General features: G+C 42.1%; 1 protein-coding gene across 1 annotated transcript in view; it reads right to left on the bottom strand.

The window, feature by feature from the left end:
* Positions 1-1,252: 1,252 nt before the first annotated feature.
* The window catches only part of grid1b (glutamate receptor, ionotropic, delta 1b), a 437,216-nt gene continuing 413,980 nt past the window's right edge, over positions 1,253-24,488 (bottom strand). The window contains exons 16-18 of the mRNA XM_081601023.1: positions 24,061-24,227; positions 18,184-18,424; positions 1,253-8,115 (exon numbers count right to left, since the gene is read on the bottom strand). Coding sequence (XP_081457149.1) covers positions 7,624-8,115; positions 18,184-18,424; positions 24,061-24,227 — 900 coding nt within the window. The 3' untranslated portion in view covers positions 1,253-7,623. The remainder of the gene's footprint in view (positions 8,116-18,183; positions 18,425-24,060; positions 24,228-24,488) is intronic.

The raw sequence follows: 24,488 nt of genomic DNA, 5'->3' as shown, positions 1-24,488 counted from the left end.
TCATCAACTTATGGATTTTAACATGGTGTTGTACATATTCAGCTCTATAACTGAAGATCCCAACCCTCCACATTGCTTTCCGATACTTTCCGAGGGCGAAAAATATCAATATATATTGACAAATCGATTTATTTATACAGCCCTACTATCTATACTTTCTTTTTTTCCCTTATACTTTTTTCATCCTTTATTTTTACCATTTCATATTAACCCCAACAGCAAACTCCAACCCCGTCCATCACCCACTGGTTGATTCATCCAACTGTCATTTTGTGTCCTGCCTTCATTCATGCCAACCCACACACCTACAGATCCATCCATCCATCCATCCATCCATCCATCCATCCATCCATCCATCCCCTCAATTGATCCATACATTCCATTCAACTATCTGCCCATCTAACTCTCCAGCCATCAATGCTACCCACACCCGTCATCAACTCTATCATCACCCACCGACTCATCCAATTTCCGGCTCATGTCAGAGTGTATCTATTTATACCACTGGTCAAATAATTCAGATTGCATGCTATGGGACTGCTGAAAAGTCTAAGTAAATTCCCCTTTTTTTTTTCCAGACTCTTAAGGGTACATTTACACCAGTCCTGTTTAGTCCCACTTTCACTGAACTCTAGTTCATTTTCTCAGAAAGTCCTGTTCGTTTGGGGAGCTGTGAATGCCCAATCGAACTCTGGTCCACCTAAAAACAAAGACCTCAGTTCAGTTGAACTCTGGCGCGGTTCAAATGTACAGTGAACAAGAAACCGCTCTGAAAGCGGGGCATTTTAGGTAACTACAACCAAGACAAATAAGCAAGTAGAGTGCTAGACTCGCGATGACAAGAAGGAAATCCTACAATCACTAAACTTTCATGCTGCTCCATTTTTCTTAGGGAAAGAAAATTGCACTCAGTCTCTTCTTCAGAGGGTTTTGTGTCGCTTCGTTCAGTGGTTTTTGGTGCAGCTCTACCATTATGCCAACCCACACCCATCCTAACTCATCAGTTGTTTTTGTACACAAAGTGAACAGGTTTTTCAAAGGGCTTAGTTAGTGTTAAACAGTGCAGTGTGAAAGCTAACCGCACCAGCTGAAAATATAACAAATGTTGCAAATGTCTCCTGAAGATAGTTTGCAAAAGGAACAAAAAAAAAAAACATCAAAATATATTTTATCACATTTTATGGGGCTATTCGCTAAACATCTTTGTGCTCACCCGACAAGAATCTAGTCATTGACACGCCAGACAAACAAATGTGTAAACCATATTTCTTTATTAAAGATTAAGAAACTCCAAGCAGCATATTCATAAATAAAATAAGGATTTCCCTCAGAGATGGACTCGTGACAGACGGTCAGCTTTAACAGTTCGTGTCATCGTCTCGTTTCAGGGCGCTGGAGTTTGAACAGAAAATCCACCTCTGCGTATCTGACCAACCGTAACCTCAGGGTCTTCACTCAGTCGGGATGTGAAGCACAGATAGAAAGGCAAACCGAAACACAAGATCAACTACTGACACCGATAGAAAACATCAATGTGGAGTCTGTTTGAGACGGGAGTTGAAAACCTTCTAGCGGATAAAAACACGTGGATCCACTTCGACCGATCCACTTTAGCACAGTGATATGCCCTGCCTACTGAAGAAGTACCCACTTTTCAAATATTTAAAAATATTCATGGATATCTAATCAGCACAAAATATAACTAAATGAGTAAAAAGCTGAACATGACGAATCCCCTAATTTTCACTTGGTTCTGCCACTCATCTCAGTCTGAGTTCAAAGAAGAGATAATGAGATGATGATGAAACTAAAACTGTTATTTTAGTTCTAAATCACCACAATAACCCTCTTGATTAACACCAGTTACATTTGTACTACAAGGTTATCAGACTGTAGTATGACACGTTTTACATTTTCCGGCACATGAATTTCTCATTTGGTCCTCGTCACACCTTAAAATTAGATTAATACCACCTCAGATTAACAACAACACATTGGGTAATTTAATAATTATTTAGAAAACAAACTAAATTATTAAAGCGCTGTGTGGAAGCTCTATGTTCACTCTGACTTAACAGTTTATAGATTCACTTTAGACACCAATAACTTTGATTTCCTGTCTGATTTTGTGCCCCACTCTTCTTTCAATTCACCGAACTTCATGCTAAGTCCACCTCTCTGAAACATAATTGCGGGACATTTAAACAAGATGAGGTCTAGACTTTGACTGAACCACAGCAACAGCTTGATTCTTCTGTTTTGGCCATTCTCTTGTACTTTTTGTTTTTGTCTTTGTTTGGCATCATTATACTGCTGATGACCATGTTTGAAACAGGCTTCAGCTGTCAGACTGATGGCCTTACATTTGTCTCTAGAAAACATTGGTGCACAGCAGAGTTCATGGTTCAGCCATCAACTGTGAAGTGTCCAGAGCCTGTGGCTGTAAGACAAGTCCCACATCCCCTCCACCACAGCGCTGTTATGCAGTGTTTTGTTTCCTCTAAACATGGTGAAGTGAGTCATAGTGGAGCATCTCTACTTTGGTCTGCTCTTTTCAAAGGAAGGTTGCAGATAGACCTCGATTCCTTGATGTCTATTGTTGGGAACATGGCCAATTGTTCAAATGTTCTTTATTTAGGAACAATGTCTTTCTTGGTAGAATGATGGAATTCAACATTTGTAGTTGTGACCTAAATTACACCCGAGTGCACTACATCGCAAAGTCTGTGGGACGTAAAACATTTCGCTCAGGTCGGGTATGGGTCTCTGCGATAATCCCAGCCAGAGCTTAGGCTGCAGCCAGAGCTTAGGCTGCAGCCAGATTGTACGAAGAATGTGGCAGGTCAAATCATGAATGGAAGAAGAAAGGTGACTAGGACGTAAAGCTTGTTTTAAAGAGATACAGTGAAGAGAGATCTGGTGTTTTCCCTGTGTGAATAATTCAACTTTTCAGGATACAAAAATCTGCTTTGATATCCTAGTGAGTAGTCCCTTGATTCTTTTTTTCTGTCCGCTCTCCATTCACCTCTCTTCTTCATGTGTATAAACCAGTGTGCCATCTAAAGAGCTATAGTGAAGAGTCAGTTGAGGTTGAGTTGAAATTATAGTGGACCCCAAGTATTCCTTAAGGGTAGGAAAATCCAGTGATCTTTGAGATCCCCTCTAAAACTCTTTATAATTGCCTGTTTTGTTATATCAAACACAAAATGTACCTTAATATACATTAATTCACACAGTTTAAATGATGATAGCGCTACTGCAGAAACTTAACATCGTCCGTATCTCTGCTCTTGGGAGTTACAACTAGTCAGTGCCAAGGGAAACAAACGGTGCTTCTGGATTGGCTGCCTTGCAGACTTCAACCAATAGTTGTGCACCTTGGTAATTCAGCTTCCTAAGCTTTCTTCAAAATGTTTTGATAGTCTCTATGAAAACACTCATCAAGCGGGCAAAGTTTCCACAAGTAATTTGGAGTTTTACAGAATATACTGAACAGGGACTAGGCAGGAGTTCACTGCAGTTTAAATAAGAGGATGGGCTTGTCTGGGAGGCTGAAGTGGCTCATGTACACAGGCAGATACATTGGTAATTTTAAGCAAATATTGCCAATATTGCACGCTCCCTCCAAAATCTATTGAGAACAGGAAGGTTGGGCATAGCTGTCCAGTATTGAATGGTGGCATTCATCTTAGTTTAAGACCTGTTGAGGACTAAATCATGTCTTAGATGCTCCCGAACTGATAAATGAGCAAATGAAGAGAAGTATTTTCTTTCCAAATTGTGAGTCGTCTTCAACGGTGCCTTCACACCACCTAGCTTGTTTTTCCAAACACATTTCTGAAACAGTCTGTTTTGCATTAATCTCAGTCTATTAGCTTTGATTTGTGAACACATTATCTTACTTTTTATGAAATCATCTTTACCTTGCTCTGATCTGTTCATCTTCAAGGTAGCTGATAAATTCACAGTTTAATCAGTAAAATGCACAGGTTCTGAATGGCCACATTTCAGACATGATTGTCTTTTTTTTTGTTTTTGATTGAATTCAAAACCGTCTTGAGAATTTTTCTTCATATGGGCTTGAGTGTTTGTGTCGATGAAGGAAATTCCAGCAAAAAGAGTAAAGCGATGCAGTACGGTGGCCTAAAAGACTCTAGTTAGTATCTTATCAAACCCCAATTGCTTAGATACAAAACGGGTTTTACTGTAATTCATCTACAATCTTCGTCCTTGTCAAGGTGGACAAGTGGAGACAACACAAAAAGAAACAAGCAGTTTAAATAACATCAATATCATCAACAAAACATAGAACGTCTTGTTTTTAGATTTGTGGGATACATCTACTTTCTGCAGCAGAAAAAAATTAAAATAAAAAAATCAAACCTGATGTCCCATCTCCAGAAAGGAGGCCCTTCGTTCCTGCAAGTCAAAGTCTCTATTTCTTCTTTTCCGCATTAGCGCATGAGGAATGGGAAACCCGTCAAAGGCGAGTCGGTCTGCTTCTTGCTGCTTTCTGGCTGTTAATGTCCTGAAAACTCTACCGTGAGCGATCAGCAGGCTTCCAAACAGCCCACTCTGGCAAATGAAAATGAAGTCAAAACTCATTAGGCCTATAAATGCACATTAATCGCACTTATGACAGCAAAAATGCCGGGGGTGAAGTGTGGGCTTTAGATTTCCTCTTAAACAGTTTTCTTTCAAGGCTCGTTATGATATTCTGAGAGAGAAGAAGTAGAAGAAAAAGAAAAAAAAACATTCGGCAAACGTGGTAAAACTTCCTCTGTTTTACGAGTAGCTGTGGGGTATGGCACCTGCTGAATCGCCTCCATCGTGAGCCTGTGATTGCACTTTGGATAATGACGCTCTCCGTCATCCCCTCAGGTGATAATGGACCTCATTAGGAATGACTTGTGGGAATATGAGGCCTCGGTCATTTTGCCCTCCTTCCTGATAAGAATAACTACTGAGAAAAACCTCAATACAAGTGACAATAACTTCTCTGGTAGAAAAAAAAACACATTTATATCATTTTAATATTCTGGTTAATTACACTAAGCTAAAGGTGAGAGACTCTTAGGCTGTGCTCACAACTAGCCACTGCTGTCTGATACTTTTGTTTCACATTTGCATAATAACTCAAGATCGGGTCGTTTTCTGCAAGCTTTGGCATACTGGGGCTGGAATTGTGTTTACAGCTCAATTTGATCAGAAAAAAAATATTCCATCCAAGTTCCAGTTGACAGAAATGGGCTTTTTTGTCTGCATTGTTGATCACCTGCAACATTTTATGGACTAACCCCAACTGTGTCGGTTCTTAATGGCTGGATTTATAGGTTGGAAATGAAACTTCTGGCAATTAAAAAGAAAATGCCATGTTTTTTTTATTTTTTTGTTTTTTCAACATCTGGTAAGTTTGGAAATATTTGGAGCTTTAATTTGATAGTTTCACACATGGCCTCAAGAATGCTGATGACGGATTTTCTTAGAACAACAAAGGTTCTTTGAAATTCAGTCAGATGAATACAAATATGAACATTTTTAAACCACTACTTGATAAGGTATTCCAGGTTCTTCCTATTGATTAAAGTAATATTGAACCATAATTGGGAACCTCCTAGCAGCTGACTGATAGTCCTACCAGAGCAGATAGCCTGATAACCAGCTAATAGTTCATGTTTCTCTATAAGAAACAGAGTTATATATACTATTGTGAAAAAGAAGCCCAATATTTTTTCCATTCTATATATCTGGTTAAGCCAATGTATGCGGTTCATCTTGGATGGATGTGGAGGATGAGCAACAGGAATAAATGTTACAGTCTGGTTTTAAAGCGTTTATATCAGCAAAATCCCATTCCAGCCCTCAAGGGCAGATGCCTGGCAGGTTTAAGATGGGTCGGGTCCAACTCCAATTGCTGAATTACCTTCTCAGCACGCCGTCCAGCTCTGCAGAGACCCTCTAATAAACTATTCATTTGAAGTGGGATTGTTGAATTAGGGAAACATCCAAAACATTCAGGACTCCAGCTGCTCAGGCCTCGGATTTGGGAAAACTAAAATGGATCTAGTCATTCTTTTTAGTTTGAATTTGGTTGTGCAGATACCGTCGCCACAAGACGGTAAAACCTGTTTTAAAGAGTAGTAAACATGTAGGAAACAAATCATATTGCTGATGCTTAATATTTGATTATCAAGTCAGGTTGTTAGCTTCTTACCGGGATTAGAAACACAATCATGCTTTATACTTTAGCAGATTATTCTATTAAAATGTGTAGGGAGGTGTTGATTGTCAGGTTCTTCTTGGTGAAATACTGAAAAAAAAATGACTTCCTTGCTCCATTGGTTAAATGCAACAAAATTAAGAACTCTTATTGGAATATAGCATCTTCATTTAAGGGCATTTGAGTAAAAGAAAGGATAAAAGTTTCAGGCATGTACATCTATGCATTAATTGTAATCAGTTTCTGCTTTCTGCATCAAGCACCCTCTCCTTTGTTTTGTCATATTCCAGAGGGGAGAAAAAAAAGAAATGGTGATCAGTCAAAATCAGTCAGTTAGCTTTGATAAACCCGATCAGCACATCTCTAAACAAGTCAAAGCTGGATATATTCCACTTGAAGGGCAAATTTTCTTGATTATATTGTAAAAACCCAAATTGTCGCCTTCGTCCACTAATTAGAAACCTGAAGGGACCCAAAGTCTAACAGCGATAAAGTCAAAGTTTTCCCTCGAATTACAAGCAGCGTCTGTGATCACAGCCTGAAGTCTTCACCTTTTCTTGCTCCACTATTCCTTTCATTCATCTTTTTAAAAAGTGACGGCAAATAGAAAATGTCCATATAAACAATGTATTCATTTGTGTGAAACAAAAACATCTCTTCCTCATACAAACACCGTTTACAGTGGACGTAACAAAAAAAGAACAGATGTTGACCTTAGCTTTGAAAAGAAAAGAAAAAAAAAAACAAGTCTATTTTTAGTAACACAAATGGGGGAAAAGTGACCATTTTTGTCCGATGCGTCTGAAGGTATACTGGATATAGGTTTGGTACAGAGGTGCATAACAGTGGGTGTCCAACACTACAACGTCCCCTACAGCAGTGCATCATGGGTAGTCGTTTTACACTGATGAGTTGTGGCGAGAGACATCGTTTAATTTCGGCACTTAGAAAACAATCACGATGAAATCCGCGTCATTGTTTTTAATTGAACAAAATTTACAAAGCCATTCAAACAGTCAGAACGTTTCATCAATGTATAGATATAGATTTTTTATCTTTTTTGTGTTTTATAACTCAACTTCAAAAATTGAGAATATTCAAAATACACTTTGACCTCACTCATTGTCTCGATATTTACAGATATGTACAGAAAAAAATTACAGCCCGCCCAGAACCCGTCTGCCCGCCCCGGGCCCCTCCCTCGCGCCCCACAAACCCCACATATACCCATTTTTTTTCACCTCTTTTAAACGTATTCTCTGAACAGATGGTAGGATACAAAATGTTTTTAATTTATACATGTTTTTCCCTTCTAAAGCTGCCCAACCCACCTCCCATGCCGACCTGGGTAAAGTCCAGAGCGGCCGCCACCCGCACCCCTCGACCCCCGTCCCATCCTGTCTCTATATGGATGTACTGTGGGAGGGATCAATGGCTTCGGGTATGGGTCCTGCGGAGACTGCCTGGTAGGACATTGGCATGGGTGTCTTGCCAGGGCTCTGCCGGAAGAGCCCCCCGTTGGGAGCCCGGTGTTTGCACTGCATGGTGCCGCTGAGGCTGGTGCTGCTGAGAGGGTGGTGCGGGGGCAACGTGGTGCTGCCAGGGCCCTGGGACGGGGGCAGTGTCCTGCCTAGGGTCCCCCCATGGTGAGGGTGGGGAAGAGGGGGAGGTGGGGGTCCCTCCCCGGGCAGGTAGGTGGTCACAGTGAGGGCCGAGGGCGGGTAGTCCCGCACGGACTCCGGCCCCGGTACCAGAGAGGCCTGGCTGGGCTGCATGCTGCCGATGTCCAGCGCAGAGATCTCGATAGAGGGACCGGGGATCTGCTTGTGGGCCAAGTCCTCGTCCAAAAGACTGTTCATACGACGATGCACCTGTTCCAGATTCACCTCCTTGTCCTACAAGAGGAGGGAGGTGGGGTGGAGGAGGAGGACAGAGGGGAGACAGGGGGAGAAAGGGAGGGGAGGAGGGACACAGAGGCTGAGATTGGCGATGGGCCGGTTTCTCCGACTGATTCAGCTCTGCTGATGCTCCATGCATTCCTAATCAGGCAGTGTTTGTGACGGACGCCAGCTGATTGACTGACTCCATTCAGTGGTTTGGGTTGAAAAGCCCAGTGAAAGCTGAGGCCACAAGAACCAATATGTGTGTGTACTTTGAAATCAAACTTGGCCAGTGAGTATTAAATGTTTGATGCGTGGAGTAGGGGGGGGGGGAGAAGAAGAAAAAAACCCATAACAATCCTGGGGCCAAACTGACAGGCAGGAGCTTGTTGGAGAGCTGTCTGCGGTTGCTTAGCTTCTTGCTAAACATGATGGCTCTTTTATTCCTCCTTAAAAGATTTATCAAAACCTTCATGTGTCAGATAAACACATAAAAGTTTAAGCTTTTCAGATTTATGACTGTTTCTCCAGGTTTTTCTCTCCCCTCCGTGGCGTGCGTTTCCTCCCTGCCCTTGGAGCCGATCGGCTCCGTGCAGCAGGACTGCCGAATCGGTTCCCTATCAGAACAATTTAATCAAAACATTGGCTGACGCTGCATCTCCCACTGATTGCAGTCATGCATACTTGTTAGGCATTAATAGACACTTCAGTGTTTCTCTGTTGAACCGCAGGTCTGCTTCAGTACACTGGGTTAAGGGAAGGTAAAGGACAAACAGGCGGGGGTGAGAGGAGGAGGGAGTGAGAGAGGGAAGGCATGACCCGCATATTAAGCAGGCCTGGGGGCTTTGAGTCCAGATTTTCCTTCATGGATGTTTGTTCGCCGCATGTGCAGTCACAGCGCAGCCACTCGGCGTTTGGGGAGAATTTAAAGCAACTTTATTCACTTTCCAACAAGCACACGAGGTCAGTTCCTGAACACGAGCCCCGTTCGGCTCCAGGATCAGATTCAACTCGACAAACGGTATTAGTCACACTGACACAATGCAATTGTTACATCCGCACTCCGTATTAAGGCGCACACGTTCAGGTCCCGTCTTGTTTCAGAGGCACAATGTTTTACACATAACCAAGGCATGCACCCCCAGCCCCTACCCCTCAACCCCGCCTGTAGCAGCCTTTCTACAGCATTGTTTTTCCTCTGGTAAAAAATGAGTTAAGAATCCAGAGGCGTTCCTACCTAAATGTTGCAAAGATCTAAATTTAAAGCAGCAAGGTGTCGGTGAGGACTTCGCAAAGACCCGCTTTCAACTTTTGCTGATAGAAGGTGTTGCTCGAGCAGGCTGCAGGTGCGTTTGAATGATCCCACTCGAGTCTCGAAGAACAGCTCTCTGAGCCAATTAAAACATCTCAGCCCTGGTTATTCTTCTGGCAGACTGGCACCTCATTAAAAATATGTTGGTTTTTTTTTGGGAGCGTCAGGTTGGGAGCCAGCCAAGATAAATAGATGCCCGGGATTAAACCTCAGCCGGTTGTTAAAAGTCGGACAGGCGATGTAAGTGCAGATGGAGAGGGGTGGGGGGGGGGAACAACAACAACAACAAAAAAAAACAAAACAACAGCTGTGTGAAAGCCTCCATTAATTTTGAAAACAAACAACTCCAGTAATAAGGGGTCCCAGTGGGAGGGCATTTGAAATCGTTTTGCCTCCTGCCACTTTGTAAATACAGTAACCGTGGAGTGGTTTGTGCTCAAAAGCGATAAGGAGAGTTTCTGATTGGTTCTGGCTCGTTGTAGATTCGAGTGGTCTTGTGAAATATTTTAACTCTTCACCAGAGGAGCCGTTTCTTAACTGGCCCATTGCCTCACATCAACCTTTACTGTGCTGTCACTATCTCTGAGATGATGATCTATCTTCTCTTTGGGTGCCAAGCAAAATATCCCTCTCTCCAAAGAAATAGTGCTTTTTACAGATGCCTAAAAAAAATAAAAGACAAATGAACTTGTTACTCTATTTCAGGGGAACCCGAATTTGTGGTATTTGAGATTGTTTTTTTTGTTGTTGTTGTTTTTTGGAACTGCGTATATACAATCTTGTATAATTGATAGCAATGATAAAAAAAAATTAGACAGTCTAACCCACAGTAGCTATCAGCTATATAAACTTTTTATGGTAGAATTTGGCAGAAAAAAAAACATTGAAGAAAAAGAAAGCTTTTGTCAAAGACTGATGTTGCTAATGTAAATAAAGCTTGTGATGTTTTTTTTTTTTTTTTACATTCACACCTCGGATGCCTTGATTGTCAGATATATTTAGGCAAAATGTTTTTTATAATAACTCTGTTTTCGTGTTATGAGTTTAATCTTCAGATCCATAATTTCCATTCAAAATAATTAGACACAGATTACAGGGGAAGGTGGGAAGGAATACCTCTGTGTCACTAAATAGATGCATAATACAAGCAGAGGTCATGTTAGGAATAGTGTAAGGCTTTACATCAACAGTAAATGGAAAGGCAATAAAATCTGCAACAACCTATGTAAGAGTACTTGTTTCTGCATTGCTTCAGGATATAAACAAAGCGTTACCAAAAACAGAAGAAATCTGTAAACTGACATCCCTCCCACCCCCCCAATAAAGCTGTGGTAGCTAATTATTTTTACTTTATGTTTTTTTAATCCTAAAAGTAAATTGATTTTTTTAGTAAGCCATTTTCAGTTTTTTTCACCATTAGGAGGAAGGATCTCTTGCAAAGGTTTGAAGAGCGGTGGGTTTTGAAGTAGTTATCGACTGAAGAGAACTTCCTGAAGGAAAACGGATTTTTTTTGTTTGTTTTCTTTTGTTTAAGGTCTCATAATGAAACACCAGTGGTTGCAGCAGATTCTCCAAGTTGGTCAAGTTGGTTGTCTTGTTAGTAGACAACCAAAGCAGGTTTTTTCCCCTACTGGGAAAACCTTTATAGTCCAGGTTTGCCCACTGGGTTAAAAAAAAGCCTTACACTCCCCACCACACCTCATAAAGCAAATATACTCTACTAGATCTTGTTCCTATAAGAACCGAGCTTGCCTTAAAGCACGGTTTAATGCTAACACGTTCAGCATTTGTTCACCAATCCTGAAACAGCAGCGAGAAAGGTCAGAGGTGAGCCGTTTGAAATTCATTCACACACTTAAAAGATGATCAAACAAAACATAAAAGAGGGGGGAAAAACACAAAAATAATGCAACAACCAGGAGGGTTTCTCATGGAGGAAGGATCACTGTGGCTGGTGAGATGATCCCAGTCAGTGTCTGATGAACAGATGAGGCTGGTAAAAAGTTTAGGTTGTTGTGTTATAATTCGCTGCTGCTAAAAAACTAACTGAAAACCACTTTTTGGAAACGTTTATATTTAAAATTTCCAAGAAATTAGTTTAATTTCTCCTAACTGATGGAAGTGTTTTAGGTGAATACTGGGCTTGATTTAAGATTAAGAACTGGAAGATTTGCTCGCCTCAATCAGCACATTTCTGCTCAGATTATACCAGAAATAAGTCCACCTAAAATAAAAAAACAAAGAGCTCTGCGACGGCACAGAAATCGATCATTTTGTTCGGGTTTATTCAGATGGTTGCATATGAGCTCTAATCTGACCTGTATCAATTGCTTCTGCTTCATCCCAGCCTCTCTCTCTGTCTGTCCAAATGTCCCTCCTCCCCTCCGATGAAGCAGTTGTAATGTCATTATATGTCAATGGACCAGAAACCCTTGCCAGTCTGTAATCCTTAGTGACCTGCACGAGATCATAGACAGTCAAGTGTAAATAGGGAGATGAAGAGGAGAGGTGAAGAGAGGGAGAGGAGAGAGAAGACGGGTGTCCACATTGACATATAATCTGCAGCATGACGTGACACAGTGACAGCAACAGGTAGGAGTTAAAGAGACAAGGGCGCTAAAGGCCGACACAGAATTGCCTGCTCACACTTTAGTTTATGGATCCACATCAAAAGCTTCATCCAGTCACTTGACAGAGGTCACATGGTGCAGATCTATTCTGCCTGTGGCTGGAGATGAAACTCAGCCCATGTCCTGACACCACAACACACAGCATACACTACAGGTTCATGCTACAGGGGTCTGACAGCTGGTTTGGTTTTAGATCCTGATGACCCGTCAAGATCACAACCCCTCGTGTTGTATAATTGCTGCGTTCTGTCCAAATGTGATTCAGAATGCTGACAAAGCTTTTGACTTAAAAACTTATCTTTATTATATTTAGACGTAAAGCAAGTGGTTGGGGTTGAGCAACTGTTCTTTTGGGGAATAACATGTGAGCAAGATTCAATGGAGGGTCCAACGTTTGTTGTCTCCTGGCATTATGGCAGTTCTGTGATTAATAGGATATGCAGATCTATGAAGAAGATTGTTCTGGCATCGTTATGGGTCTGGTCAAATATTTGACTCTGCCCTGAACTGTGCAGGTTGGGTAAAAGTCCATTTGTCAGTAAAGTCTGGTTCATTTGGGGATGTGTGAATGTGCAATCGAGCTCTGATGTGGACCAAGAAAAGGCGAACTCTGGTCCACCTAAAAATCTATGTCTCAGTTTGAAGTGAACTCTGGCTCAATTCAGATGCATATGTGGATGTAGACTGCTTTAAAAGCAGGAAGCGAACTACACCACAGGATCTTTTGGGTAGATAAATCTAGCGGTAGAAGGAGAAATGGCTTGTAGTCTTTTACCAAAGACGAAACAAAAATCCTACAACCGCTAAAATCTGATGCTACTCCATTTTTGTTGGCAGTTTGAGAAGAAGGAAAATGCAAACATGTTTTCTTCTGAGGTTTTCATGTCGCTTCCTTTGGTAGTTTTTGGTGCAGCGCCACCACAGGCATGGGGGAGGGGAACAGGTTTTACAATTGGTCTGTATTGTTTGACACAATAAAATAACCCAAAATTGTGTGTGAGAGAGAGAGGGAGAGCGAGAACTGCTGCAGCTCAAAATATAAAACAGACGCTGCCATTTTGGTCCCCAATTGAACCAAGTCTACTGGACTCACCCTAAAATATGCAACGCATGGGTATTTGATGGCCAGGGGTGGGAATCGCAGCTCTAGATGTTGGCGAGTGAGAAAATGCAATATTTTTATCCGACTCTTACTCAAAATGTAAAGTGTCTTCAAAACATACACTGAAGGAATATCCATAAATGGTTTTAGGTGCTTTGAGTGACATCCCCACACTTATCCTGGAGGCATTTCTGGAGTGGAAAGCATGAACATTAGCGTGTTAAACATAAAAAGGAAAACTACTAGGAAGAGCACTTGGTTAAATTGCTGTCATTTTAAAGCCTCCAGCCCCTTGACTTTAATTTGTGTCTGAACCCTGGTGAAACATCGGGAAATAGAAGGCAGATTCTCCTACATTCTGATGGCTGAAATGCTGCTAGCTTTAAACATGAAGCAGCTGCTCACGCACACGAGTTGGTTCAAAAAATAGGTTTTTGATGTTCCTCTCATTGTGCGGTCTACATTGGTCCTCTGGAGGAAGCAACATTTGCACATCCAAGGCTGGACAAGAGGTCAGAGGGCGCAAATTTACAGGGAAATTTTTATTCAGGAAGATGTGGTTGGCATGTGTGGGTGTCTTGACATGCATTTTTGCTAAGATGGAAAGATATTTTTATTTATCTTGTTTAAAAGAACTTGTGAGAAAGTTTTCTCAGGTTTATGCGGCTCAACACCAGGTGATTCTGGCAGCGGAGGATGTCAGTTCCAGCTTCCTCCGGCACATTAAGCGTTTTGGGCTCTGAACCCAACCCTGTCTCTGGTTACGTCACGTCAGTTTTAGTGAAAGGACTTTTCAGAGGACAGTAGGGTCCTCTTGATACTAAAACTAATATTCTTGCAATTTTTGAAGGCACAGAACAGCAAATACTATTAAAATGTGAGTAAAACATGAGTACCCATTTAGAAATAAATATGTGATATAAAAGTGTTACTTCCATCTGTTGCAAAACTGATGGACAAGACTGTGGCATGTTTTAGAAGCGTTAACATTTCAGACTGTAAGAATTTTTTTTTCATTATGTTAAATGCTATTTTCATGCTATGTTAGCCACCAAAGGTAACAAATTTCATTTCACTGTATGCATTTGGCATTAGTCAATATGTGATTACCTTACCATGTCAGTTTATAATAAAAATCAAAGCACAACTCTGTGCTTTAGGTCATCAATGACATTAATTAACCCCTTAACCCTCACCCCTGGAAAATACAATGGAAAAACTGCACACGGGTGTTCAGCTGCACGTTAAGGGGTTTTAAGGGACTTGATGGCATGCGCTGCTAACTTTTCATCTTGTTGGAGTTCTCAAACACATTTCATACTGTTAATTACTGGATTTTATTTGAAGATCTCATTAGCTATTGAAATACTGTATAAGAGTGTGGGGTTTTTTTTGTGTGCTTGTCACCTAAATACTGGTCCACAGACAAAACCAGCTCTCCATGGAAGCAGCACATGGCTCTGGGTCAAAGGCGTAGACACATCAGCTGCTGTTGCACAAGTCAGTCAAACCCTGTTTAACCCTGTTTTAGTCACCTGAATAAGGGGGTCTTGTTGTTGAAAGACCTCTGGGGTAACACTGAAGATCCCACTGTATTCCTGCATGTATTCTACTACCGTAAAAATGAACTCACATCGTCCAAAAATGAAAAAGAACTCGAACTTTTACAGATTTGACAAAAATTGTCTTTGCCAGATATAAAATCAGCTGAGTCCTGACCCAGCTGAAGAAAACAGACTGTTTTTTTTTTTTTATCTGTGAAAGGCGCTATACAAATCAAATTTAGCTTACTTACTTGCACACAGCTGTGAGACTAATAGAGCAGCTTAGGACCTATTGTTCTTTTAGAACTCACGTCTTTACATGGATCGGCTATCTGAAACATTTAACCAGCTTTTGTCCTAATCCGTCTGATAAACACGTAATGGGACGTTTTACCCTCGCTGCGGCTCGGCTAACGTCCAGGTCATCGTTATCGGTTTACTGTCAAGATAATTCATTTACTGAAGCTAATTGCATGTTTAATTAGCCTCTGTTTAATTCTCGTTACATAAAACTGTGGAACTTAATCAGACTCTGTGAGTGGATTCAAGAACATGTCTAAATGGTGCCATCCCCATTTCTTTTGTGTGACACACAAGCTCCCTTTATTTTCTAATTAAATCTGATTGAACGCGTGGCTCGCTCATTGAGGGTTAGTGCATCTGAGCAAGTGAACAGACAGATGACTTGACTGTTAAAGAAACTGATACGCGGCGGCAGTGAAATCTGATGTTGTAATGAGGCCTGCATTCAGTTCAACAGCTCTGTCGCTAAATGATGCTGCATGGGTTTCTGTTGACGTGCATTCATTTCTTCTGTTGCACTGCACTTATTCACCACTTTTAAACCTGAAAGGCATTGCAGCTATGACACGATTTTTTGCAGATGGTTGACTGCGCGTGTAATCGTAGAAATTTTCATTTTTGAGGAAGAACCTATTCTGCAGCTTATGTTGGTTTATCGGCAATGTTATGTCAACGCAAGAGTGCACATTAATGGTAAGCTCCTCGAGGGAATCTTAGATTGCCTGGAGTTTTCAGAACGCTATTAAGAGTGAGTCTTGCAGGGCCTTGTACTAAACTTATTGAATTCCGTTTGGGTGTACTTTTTAAGGAGTGTTAGTGTTCTGATTGATTTCTGCAGCCCAGCTTTAAGAGTAAGCACCTGCGTTGTCTCTGCTCCCGAGGTTGTTAATCAGAAGAGTGCAACAGCATATATTAGCAAACTGCTTAAAGTCTCAGGCCAGGCAGATGTTTTGATCAGTAGCTCTTTGGAGTTGGAGTCCTTGTTATATATTATATATTATTATTTGTGTCTGACCTAGAAGTCCTTCAATCATAAAAATCAGGCTCCTAAGCTGAAAGAATGAACATGTGATGCTGACACACAAAAGGGTACTACAATGCTAAATATCTTTAAAGAAGAACCTTTCTAGTCTTTGAAATCAGTAGGAAAGCGCCTCTAGTATATTTTAAACTCTATTTCCCAAAACGTGCAAATCTGGCGTATGGATTTTCTGGTAGAATAATATCACGGTGGCGAATAGCAGTGAATTTAAAATGGCCGCACTAGCGCCGAGACAACTTTACAACTTCATCACGCCCGTACAAGACTGGCAGCTCTCCAAGACGGTCATTGTACGGCACTGTGGCTGCTATGTGCATTGCGTCCAGCATCGCTCTAGCCAAAAGAATATCAGCAGTATCTGGAAAAAAAACAAAGATCATACTGTTCATGCTAAAGTACCTATACCAAGATCAAACATTTCTTACATAAAAACATGGAATAAGCCGAGCCAACTGGGCCAAACAGCAAACAAGTAGAAGTTGTGAATGAGTTTTTAGAACTGTAGTCTGCCTGCAGCTGAGTAATGGCAGCGGTGGGAGTGAACAAAGCCGTTCAGTGTGTGTTTTCCACGCTTCCAAATAATGAACTAACACTAACAGCCATCTTGTTTAGGTTGGCATTTCTCTCTTCGGGGTTGAGGACGGTTGTTTACGGCGCAGGTGATTTCCGGTCAGCTTCAAAGCCTTGAATGTTAGCGACTGGGTACAATTTCAAACTTCAACAGAGTCCATGTTGCAGCAAACAACCGTTTCTGAATAGCCAAGGGTCCAAAAAGGACTGTTTTCTTTTTTTTTTTAAAGAGGCTAGATTGTATCCGTCTTGTTTTTTATCATTCTGATAAAAAAATGGGTCAAAGGAAAAACTCTGAAAGAGCTTCAGCTATGTGTAAAGCCACAACAAAAGACTACAGGACGTAAATAATAAAAAGAAGAGGAATAAATTAAAATTCCTGTCGTCTGGCAACACACACATTTACCAGAATAGACTAATGCGTAAATGCTCACAGCCGAGCTGCAGAAGAATGCTTGTTTTCTTGTTTGCTTGCTTTAGTCATCACAGAAAAGCCCCGACGGTGCCATGTTGAGCTCTCCGCTCGCCTTCATTTCTTTTTCTTTTTTTTTCTTTTCTTATAGCAGCAAGTCCTTCCAAAACTCAAGGGCCACTCAGGGATTTGTGCTAATTATATCACATTAAAGTTGATCCTCATCAGGCGTCTTTGACAACTTGCGAAAATATAACCACAACATAGAACCATTTATTATCCATCAGGCACTTATTAAGATGGGTTTCAGCAATAAGAACAAATATTTGGACACCACTTGATGGCGTAACTGCTAATGGAAACTGCTTTATGACTGTTTTTGTCTCCTGATATCTCAGTAAAATTGAAAATGTCCATAAGCATTAAAAAGGTTTCATTGTTTGACACCGTTATCCCCGGCAGCCTGAGCAATCACTCATTTTCTTGGCTAATTATCACCTCCTTTCAGAACCCTTAGGTTAGGGAAATTACCAAAGCTTTACTACAGAAAATGGCTTTGTAACAATAATTCAACAGCGGCTCTTAAATGGTTAGAAAGGCGTCGCCGTGGGGACCGATCATTAAAGCCTGTGGTGCACGCTGTGCTTTAGTGAGAGTGAAGGTTTGCCGGCAAACATGCAGGATGTGTCGGAAGGCAGAACCTGGCGTGTTGAGCTAATGAGGGGAAGCACTGATAAGTTGCTTTATGGGCGAATTAGTAGAAGTAATGGGGTTGGGTGGAGTATGCTGTGTGCTCCTTGTGGCTTGGAGAATTTGAGCTATAAAAATAGCCGAAGTCCTTGTTTAGGACAAGGTGAGAGGGGAGTGATGGACGGATAAAAGAAAAAAAATGAAGCGGGTTAAATCATAAGAGACCAAATTTGATTTCAATTAGTGGCCTGGGCTAATGAGGCACAGAGCATGTCGACCTAACTCTGTCCTGCCTTGCCTCTTCCTCTGTCCCCCAGCCTTCCTCCGCTAACGCTACCAACCCTAAATCTCTCCTCTACAGCTGGGTGTACTGGAGCTCCACTAAGTCGGGGCTCGCGTCTGCGGCTGGATCCTTAAAGTAGAGTGTGGCAGTGTCTTCCCCCCGCTGGCCCGTCCGCCGGGCCCTATGCTCGGTCACCTCTTTGGGCTGCTCCTGCCGGCAGCGGTTGCTGTTCCACCAGGCTTCCAATCCGGCCACGAGGCAGGCCAGCAAGAGGCCGGCGGCCAGGATGCAGAAGATGCCAGCGAAGCTGTGCAGCTTGAGGGAGCGGCCGTCGGGATGGGCGCTGGCGTGGCTGCTGAGGTCGCAGCGGCCAGTGCGCGGCCACCACTTCTGCTTCATGATGTCCAGGTCGCCTTTCTCCTGCAGCTCCAAGATCCTGAGGGAGACAACAGGAATGCCACAGAGACGTTTTAGTCCACTTCCCGTTGCTTCGTGTGGCTACTGGTTTACAGTACATGAAATGAAATAAGTACTGGGCACAATGTTATTCTCAATAAATACATTTCTGATCATGACTGCAGGTTGGTAACAACCCAAATAATCCACACAAATAAACCCATCTGTGAATTAAGTTAGAAGTCTGACGGAAAGGTTCAGAGCAATCCTTTTGAAAATCATCCATGTCAGAGCTGTGGGTCTAAACATCAGATATGCCGTTTCTGAAATAAAGCAGGAGGTAATCAGGCCATAAAACCAGAGCCTAATGTGACGTGTTTAATCGGCTCAGCTCAGTGTCAACACGCTGAAGGTCAGCGCACAGTGGCTTCCATTCTCAGTCTCTCCTCTAAACACCCCGAGGACAAAACAGTTTAGCAGCACAAATTCAGCAGAAACTACAAAGTCTGCGAAGGTTCTTAGTGGCCGGATTATCAGGCAGACAGCCGGCAATGGAGGTAGCACAGCAGTTGTGGGATGTGGTATTAACATGATGGTTGGGAACGCGGAGATAATGGCTTCTACGGCGAACAATAGCCCTGCCCTCATTCTAACACTCAGACACATTATCTCTTCGAGTCCCAGAGCGTTGCGCCGAGGAGATGCCTCCGGCTGTTGGACGCCCACTGAACCGGGGCCGGGCCCAGAGCGGAAAATTCATTCAATAAGGAGCAGCTCAGCGTTCTGTGAGTGGCACAAATTAAACACGGAGTTGTTTAATTGAAGAGGGAAGGTAAGAAGGAGCGGAAGCACCTCCACGGGGGTCAACACGGAGCCGAACGCGACCGCATGCAGCAGGGACCAGACAGGCGAGACAAAGAGGAGTAAAACAGAGAAAATGTTTTCTTAGATCACCACAGCAAGCTCTCTGTTCAGACTGGATCTGGATCAAAAGTAATTTAAATACTGTTTGCTATGCAAAGGGGGGGCTGTGTTTAGATTTTTTTTTAATCTTTTACAGAGAGTTTACATCACACCCAGTAACTTCTGTGGAGGACTGGAGCTCATCCATCCACATATCTATCTCAATATTAGCGTAGTTTATCAAAACGTTTAAACTTAAACAGTGAAAGAAGTGAAAGAAGTGAGTTATTAATATGCTGCTATTATTCGATGTAGCAGGTTTGCTCCATATTATGTTGAGCACATCTGAACATAAGTCGGACCCGCTAACTTTGTGCAGGGAAAAGACATTATACATGTAGGTCGCGCTAGTCTACAAGCCACGTTTGTTGTGGTTTAGTCAGTTATAATGTTAGCACTACTCTGATGTCGCTACCAATGTCGCTGTCAAACATTGAGTCAGACTCCGTTCCTCCTTTCAACAGCTGGAGACATGCAAAAATATTTGCTTTTACATAAATCCAGACTGTAGATGATTTGACCATGTTTGGAAAACACCAAAAAGACCCTCCCAATGATCAGGGATGAAAGTCTGAAGGACCAACATTTTAACCCTTTCATGCATGAATTATGATCCTTTGTGTCAGGATTTTTTTTTCCAAATCTTTAATTTATTTTCTTAAGACATAAAAAAATGTAAGAAAAACATTTTGTTAAAAAAAATATTTAAAAATCTGATGTCACAATATATTTTTTTTACCTGCAATTGTCGTCTACAGTATAAAGAGGGACCGGGTTGGTCGGCCATATTGGATTTAACTAAAATAATTTCTTGCATTTGCAGCTGATGGCCAGTAGTTGACAGTGTATTTTATGATGCACTAGTGTCCACGTCAGTGGTCTGTGTGCATTTACAACATAAAAATCCACAAGAAGCAGAAGAAAAGTGGCTTTTAGAAAGCTGTCCACTGTGGTGACCACTATGCATGAAAGGGTTAAAAGCAAACCACATGTCACACTACTAAATCCAAACCGGTGAGACAGTAGCAGAGTCTACATCACAGATACAAACCTGATGCGGCTCAAAGTGTTACACTCTACCTGAATTAAAATACTAGAACGATTCTGTTTGCTGTATTTTTTTCAAATATCTGAACAAGAGCAGCATTTAACACTAAACAAAAGAGAAACTTCTGTGGCGTCCTGTATTTGCAGAATTATTTTTGTTTTTCCTCAGACAGCAGGGAACTTTCCAAACTCCTCGGATACAGTTGACCTCAGCTTTGTGCCCTGCTCTGCAGGAGCTGAGCTGATTGTAATTGCTAAAGCTACTCGGCTAGATTTCGTTGGTGTGTGCGGAGCCGAACGAAATTTAACATTGAACTTTTGCTTTTAATCATCTGAAGAAAGCACGGAGCTGAAAGTAACAATCTTCACATACCTGATGTTTGGTGCAATTCATGGTGTCATGTTTACTCGCATACCCACCGACTCTCTGTGGGGAGCGACGTCGCATCAGCAGTGTGAATGCAAACACAGAGAACGCCCTTTCACTGTTGTCTTTTTGCTCCTCTAACCCTCAGAGAACCGCTAGAAAGCCTCAGACGCCGACACCTTCCTCAAACTAATCTGTCACCTCTCTGTGTGGAAGTGTTTCTGCATTTCAGAGGTTTTATCTCCATCCGGCCGGCGCTGCTGACTCATCGTCCCCTCAGGTCCACGGCTCGTCACATACAGAGAGGAACGATCTCAAAGACGAAATGAGATCGTTGCTCAGTGTGCGCCTGACCTCGGAGGATGAAAGAGGAGGACACGGAGCCGGAGCCGGGAGGAGGACAGCCAAAGTGGGAGGAGGCGTAAACGACGCTGGCGAGGAGACGCCTGTGGCGTTACGAGGTGTGAAACACCGGAGAGCGATTTTCCCAGAGCAACAAAAGAACCCGCAGCACAGCGGTCGCTGCTGCTAATGCTTTGTGTTGACATCTATATTAACACTGAGCCTCCACCTTTTGGTGTTTATGTATATTTCATCCTCACAAAGCGACACAGAGCGGGCCATGGTTAATGCATTAAGGAGTTTGCGCCTCAGTGCAGCGCAAACATCAAAAACCTGCTGCTGCTTCTAACGGGGCAGAGCTGCTGAATAATAGCTGCCCTCCCTACAAACTTTCTATGGTCACATCAGAAGCCTTCACGGCAGCAGAGACTTCTGAGCCCCGCAAGTTTTTTTTTCCATCGCACAGAGGAAAATCCCAGAGCAGGTGCGTGGAAAATGCCTCCCAAAACGACCTGTGTCACTGAAACCTGGTTGGCAGCTGAATTCATCAAGAAGGGGATGAATGAATGCTTTTCTTCCTGCGTGGTAGCTGCATACGTTTGTGACGAGCGGCGCGTAACGCACCGAGGACACAGAGTGACCACAGGGGGCACCATGAAATTTGACTTGTGAAAAATCATTATAATTAATCGTAGCAACATATTTGTCTAAACGTGTGTGTGAGGATTTTTATTAGCTATGGGCTAAGCAATACAAAAGTATCAAGTTTGCTCCAGAAAATCCAATCCCTGCAATTCTATTTCAATGGGCAGACACAGCCTCCAACAGTCAGGGTGGAAAAAAAAAACGAAACAGCAGAATGACGCTTACACTTTGCTCACATGTCACTCGCCTCACACACACACTCTCTCTCTTTCCCCCCGCTCCTGTCACTCACTTCTCCTACTCAGCAGGTTTTTTGGCGTTCACATAGTTGAGGTGGTTGCAGAGTGAGAACGCTCAGCAGTGATTGGAAGTTCACAAAGCATTTGTTCTCTTGGCACCGAAATGCAAAGCTTCTGAGCAGGGACTTTCACAAAGGTACCGCCAAGTGACGCGCTAAAGGAAATCTTTAAGACGTTTTGGATGATTTAGGATATGTTCTGAAAGTAACATTTTTTCAATTTAATGTTTTCTTTGTTTTTGAACAACAGAGCGTCCTTCATGCAGGCTTCATGTTCATGTTAGGAAACACAATCGGTACATATTCTTCTACTGCTGGTACTCTTGATCGCTGATGTCTCAGGCCAGTTCTTCATATTTTATTTAGCCAATGTGTTTATTGTCATTCTCAGTTCTTTGGACCTGTGGTCCAGGTTTTACTGTTCTCTTTCACATAAGGCGAAGTAAAACAGTTCAGCACCCAGACGACATTTAGTCTTTGTTAGTTAGAACTATTTAACTTACAAAGATAGAAATTTGAAAAATTGTTTACCTGATCCTAATACTTTAATGCAACATACAAATTTCCTCTCAGCATAAATTTTATGACTTTTCTAAAACTTTTCTTTGACTTTACTGAAGGTTGTATTACAAAACCGTTCATACTAGATGATATCTTATTGACTAGAACCCAGATAAGAGTAATGAATAAACCTCATTTACCGTTTCTTCAAACTACTTGCTGCATTTATGATCCTCACTGTCGGGATTTCCCCAGTGTTAGAAGTTTTTTTAATCTTATGTTTCTTAATTTATGAGTTTTTTCATAGAAAGGAAAAAGAGGTCATCTGTGGCCAGATAATCTCCCTGTATGCAGATGACACAGCTTTCTTACTTTCTAGTTTCAGCCTCTTAGTAATACATTCTAAATACATTTATATTCTCCAATAAGTCCCTTTTAAATTACACATATAAACAGGTTTGTATTATATAACTTCAACTTTTTTAAGCTAAAGGCTCACAAAATATGTTAAAACATACTATATCACTATGCCAAAAATACATTCTACACCTAATAAAAGTGGTCATCTTATGTTCACTTCCTTAAAGTGAAGCAGCAGGTGGATTATTGCTCTAATGACTTCAAATTCAAGAGGAATAAAAAATAAATCAATAGCAGATGGATGAGAAAGTGTTCAGATTCAAGTGATCTCGCTGTTAATGACGTAATAATGCGGAGATTATAAGCAATCTGCATGATTTTTTATGATCTCACTGGGATCAATTTGTGTTTGATTGGGGAGGGCAGAAAAAAAAAAACAACGACTTTTCTCTGCAGCCGCCTGGCTGCGTCTGAGGAAGATGATCCAACTTCCTTAAATTCGCCGGCTTTGCTCAGACATCTGCCTCGCCGAGACGAGGTGAGTAATTAGCACATGTACTTCTGTTGACATTCACACACCGTGAGTAATCCTGTTTTCTTCGCAACAACGCGGCTTAATGCGAGCTCCTTTCATGTGAGCCTAATTGACTTCAGCCTCGAAGGCGTTATTGATTGAACAGCGAGAGCGCGGCCGGCGGGGAGGCGTTTCTTATCTCCCGATCTTTTAACACGCAGGTTTAAGAATCAGTCGGGGTGACACCACTTCGTCTTCCAGCAAGAATGCTCCTCGTTAAAAACGCTGTCGTAATTTGCCGAGACAGGCGGCTCAGTGAGACCCTTTGCTCATCATCACGGGCGTTTTTTAAGATGATAATGAACCCTTAAGGTCAACGACGTGAATTAGAGGGAAGAGAAAGCCTTCAACCTCCATCATCCTCTTTGTTTTCCTGGCCCTTTAAAGCAGCTAAAACCCTGATGCACGTCAGCTGAAGATTCACATTCAGCCACCAACAGATAACTGGAATAGATCTCAGCTCAAAGCTCCGATATTAAAATGTTAAATAAATACACGTTTTCCTGTCGGCCACCATATCAGGAGAACCAAAAGAAGCATTCCGTCCTTTTCGATGATCTCTCTCGTCGTTGCACTCACTTCTGAGAGAAGAGGTCTCTGTACGGGCTGCCGTGCTGCATGGCGATGCCGTAGCCTTTGCTGCTCATGCTGTTTCCTGAAACCGTGATGGTGCAGTCGTCGTCCGTCAGCGCCGCATACTCCAGCACCGCCATGTCCCACAGGAAAGCGTAAGCACTCTTCTTTGCCTGCAGCACGAAGGAGAAAAAAAACACCATGTAGAAATTTTAATTTGGTCAAATTTGGTCCAGACTCGACTGACACCAGGTAGAAAACAGGATCAGCTTTATAACAGAAACCTCTCTTTCAGTTAAATGCATTTATCACCTCAAATAAAGCAATTTTGTTGGAACTCTGAGTCGACAGGAATGCATTCTTTTCTAAAAATTAGTGACCTTCTAATCTCAACTAACTGCACTGACTCTCTGACCAAAGCTACATCCAAAGAC

This window comes from Poecilia reticulata, chromosome 19 (assembly GCF_904066995.2).
Source record: "Poecilia reticulata chromosome 19, P_reticulata-male-v2, whole genome shotgun sequence".
NCBI classification, from domain to species: domain Eukaryota; kingdom Metazoa; phylum Chordata; class Actinopteri; order Cyprinodontiformes; family Poeciliidae; genus Poecilia; species Poecilia reticulata.
The sequence above is the reverse complement of the archived record's forward strand: the minus strand, read 5'-3'. Positions and strand labels throughout refer to the sequence as shown.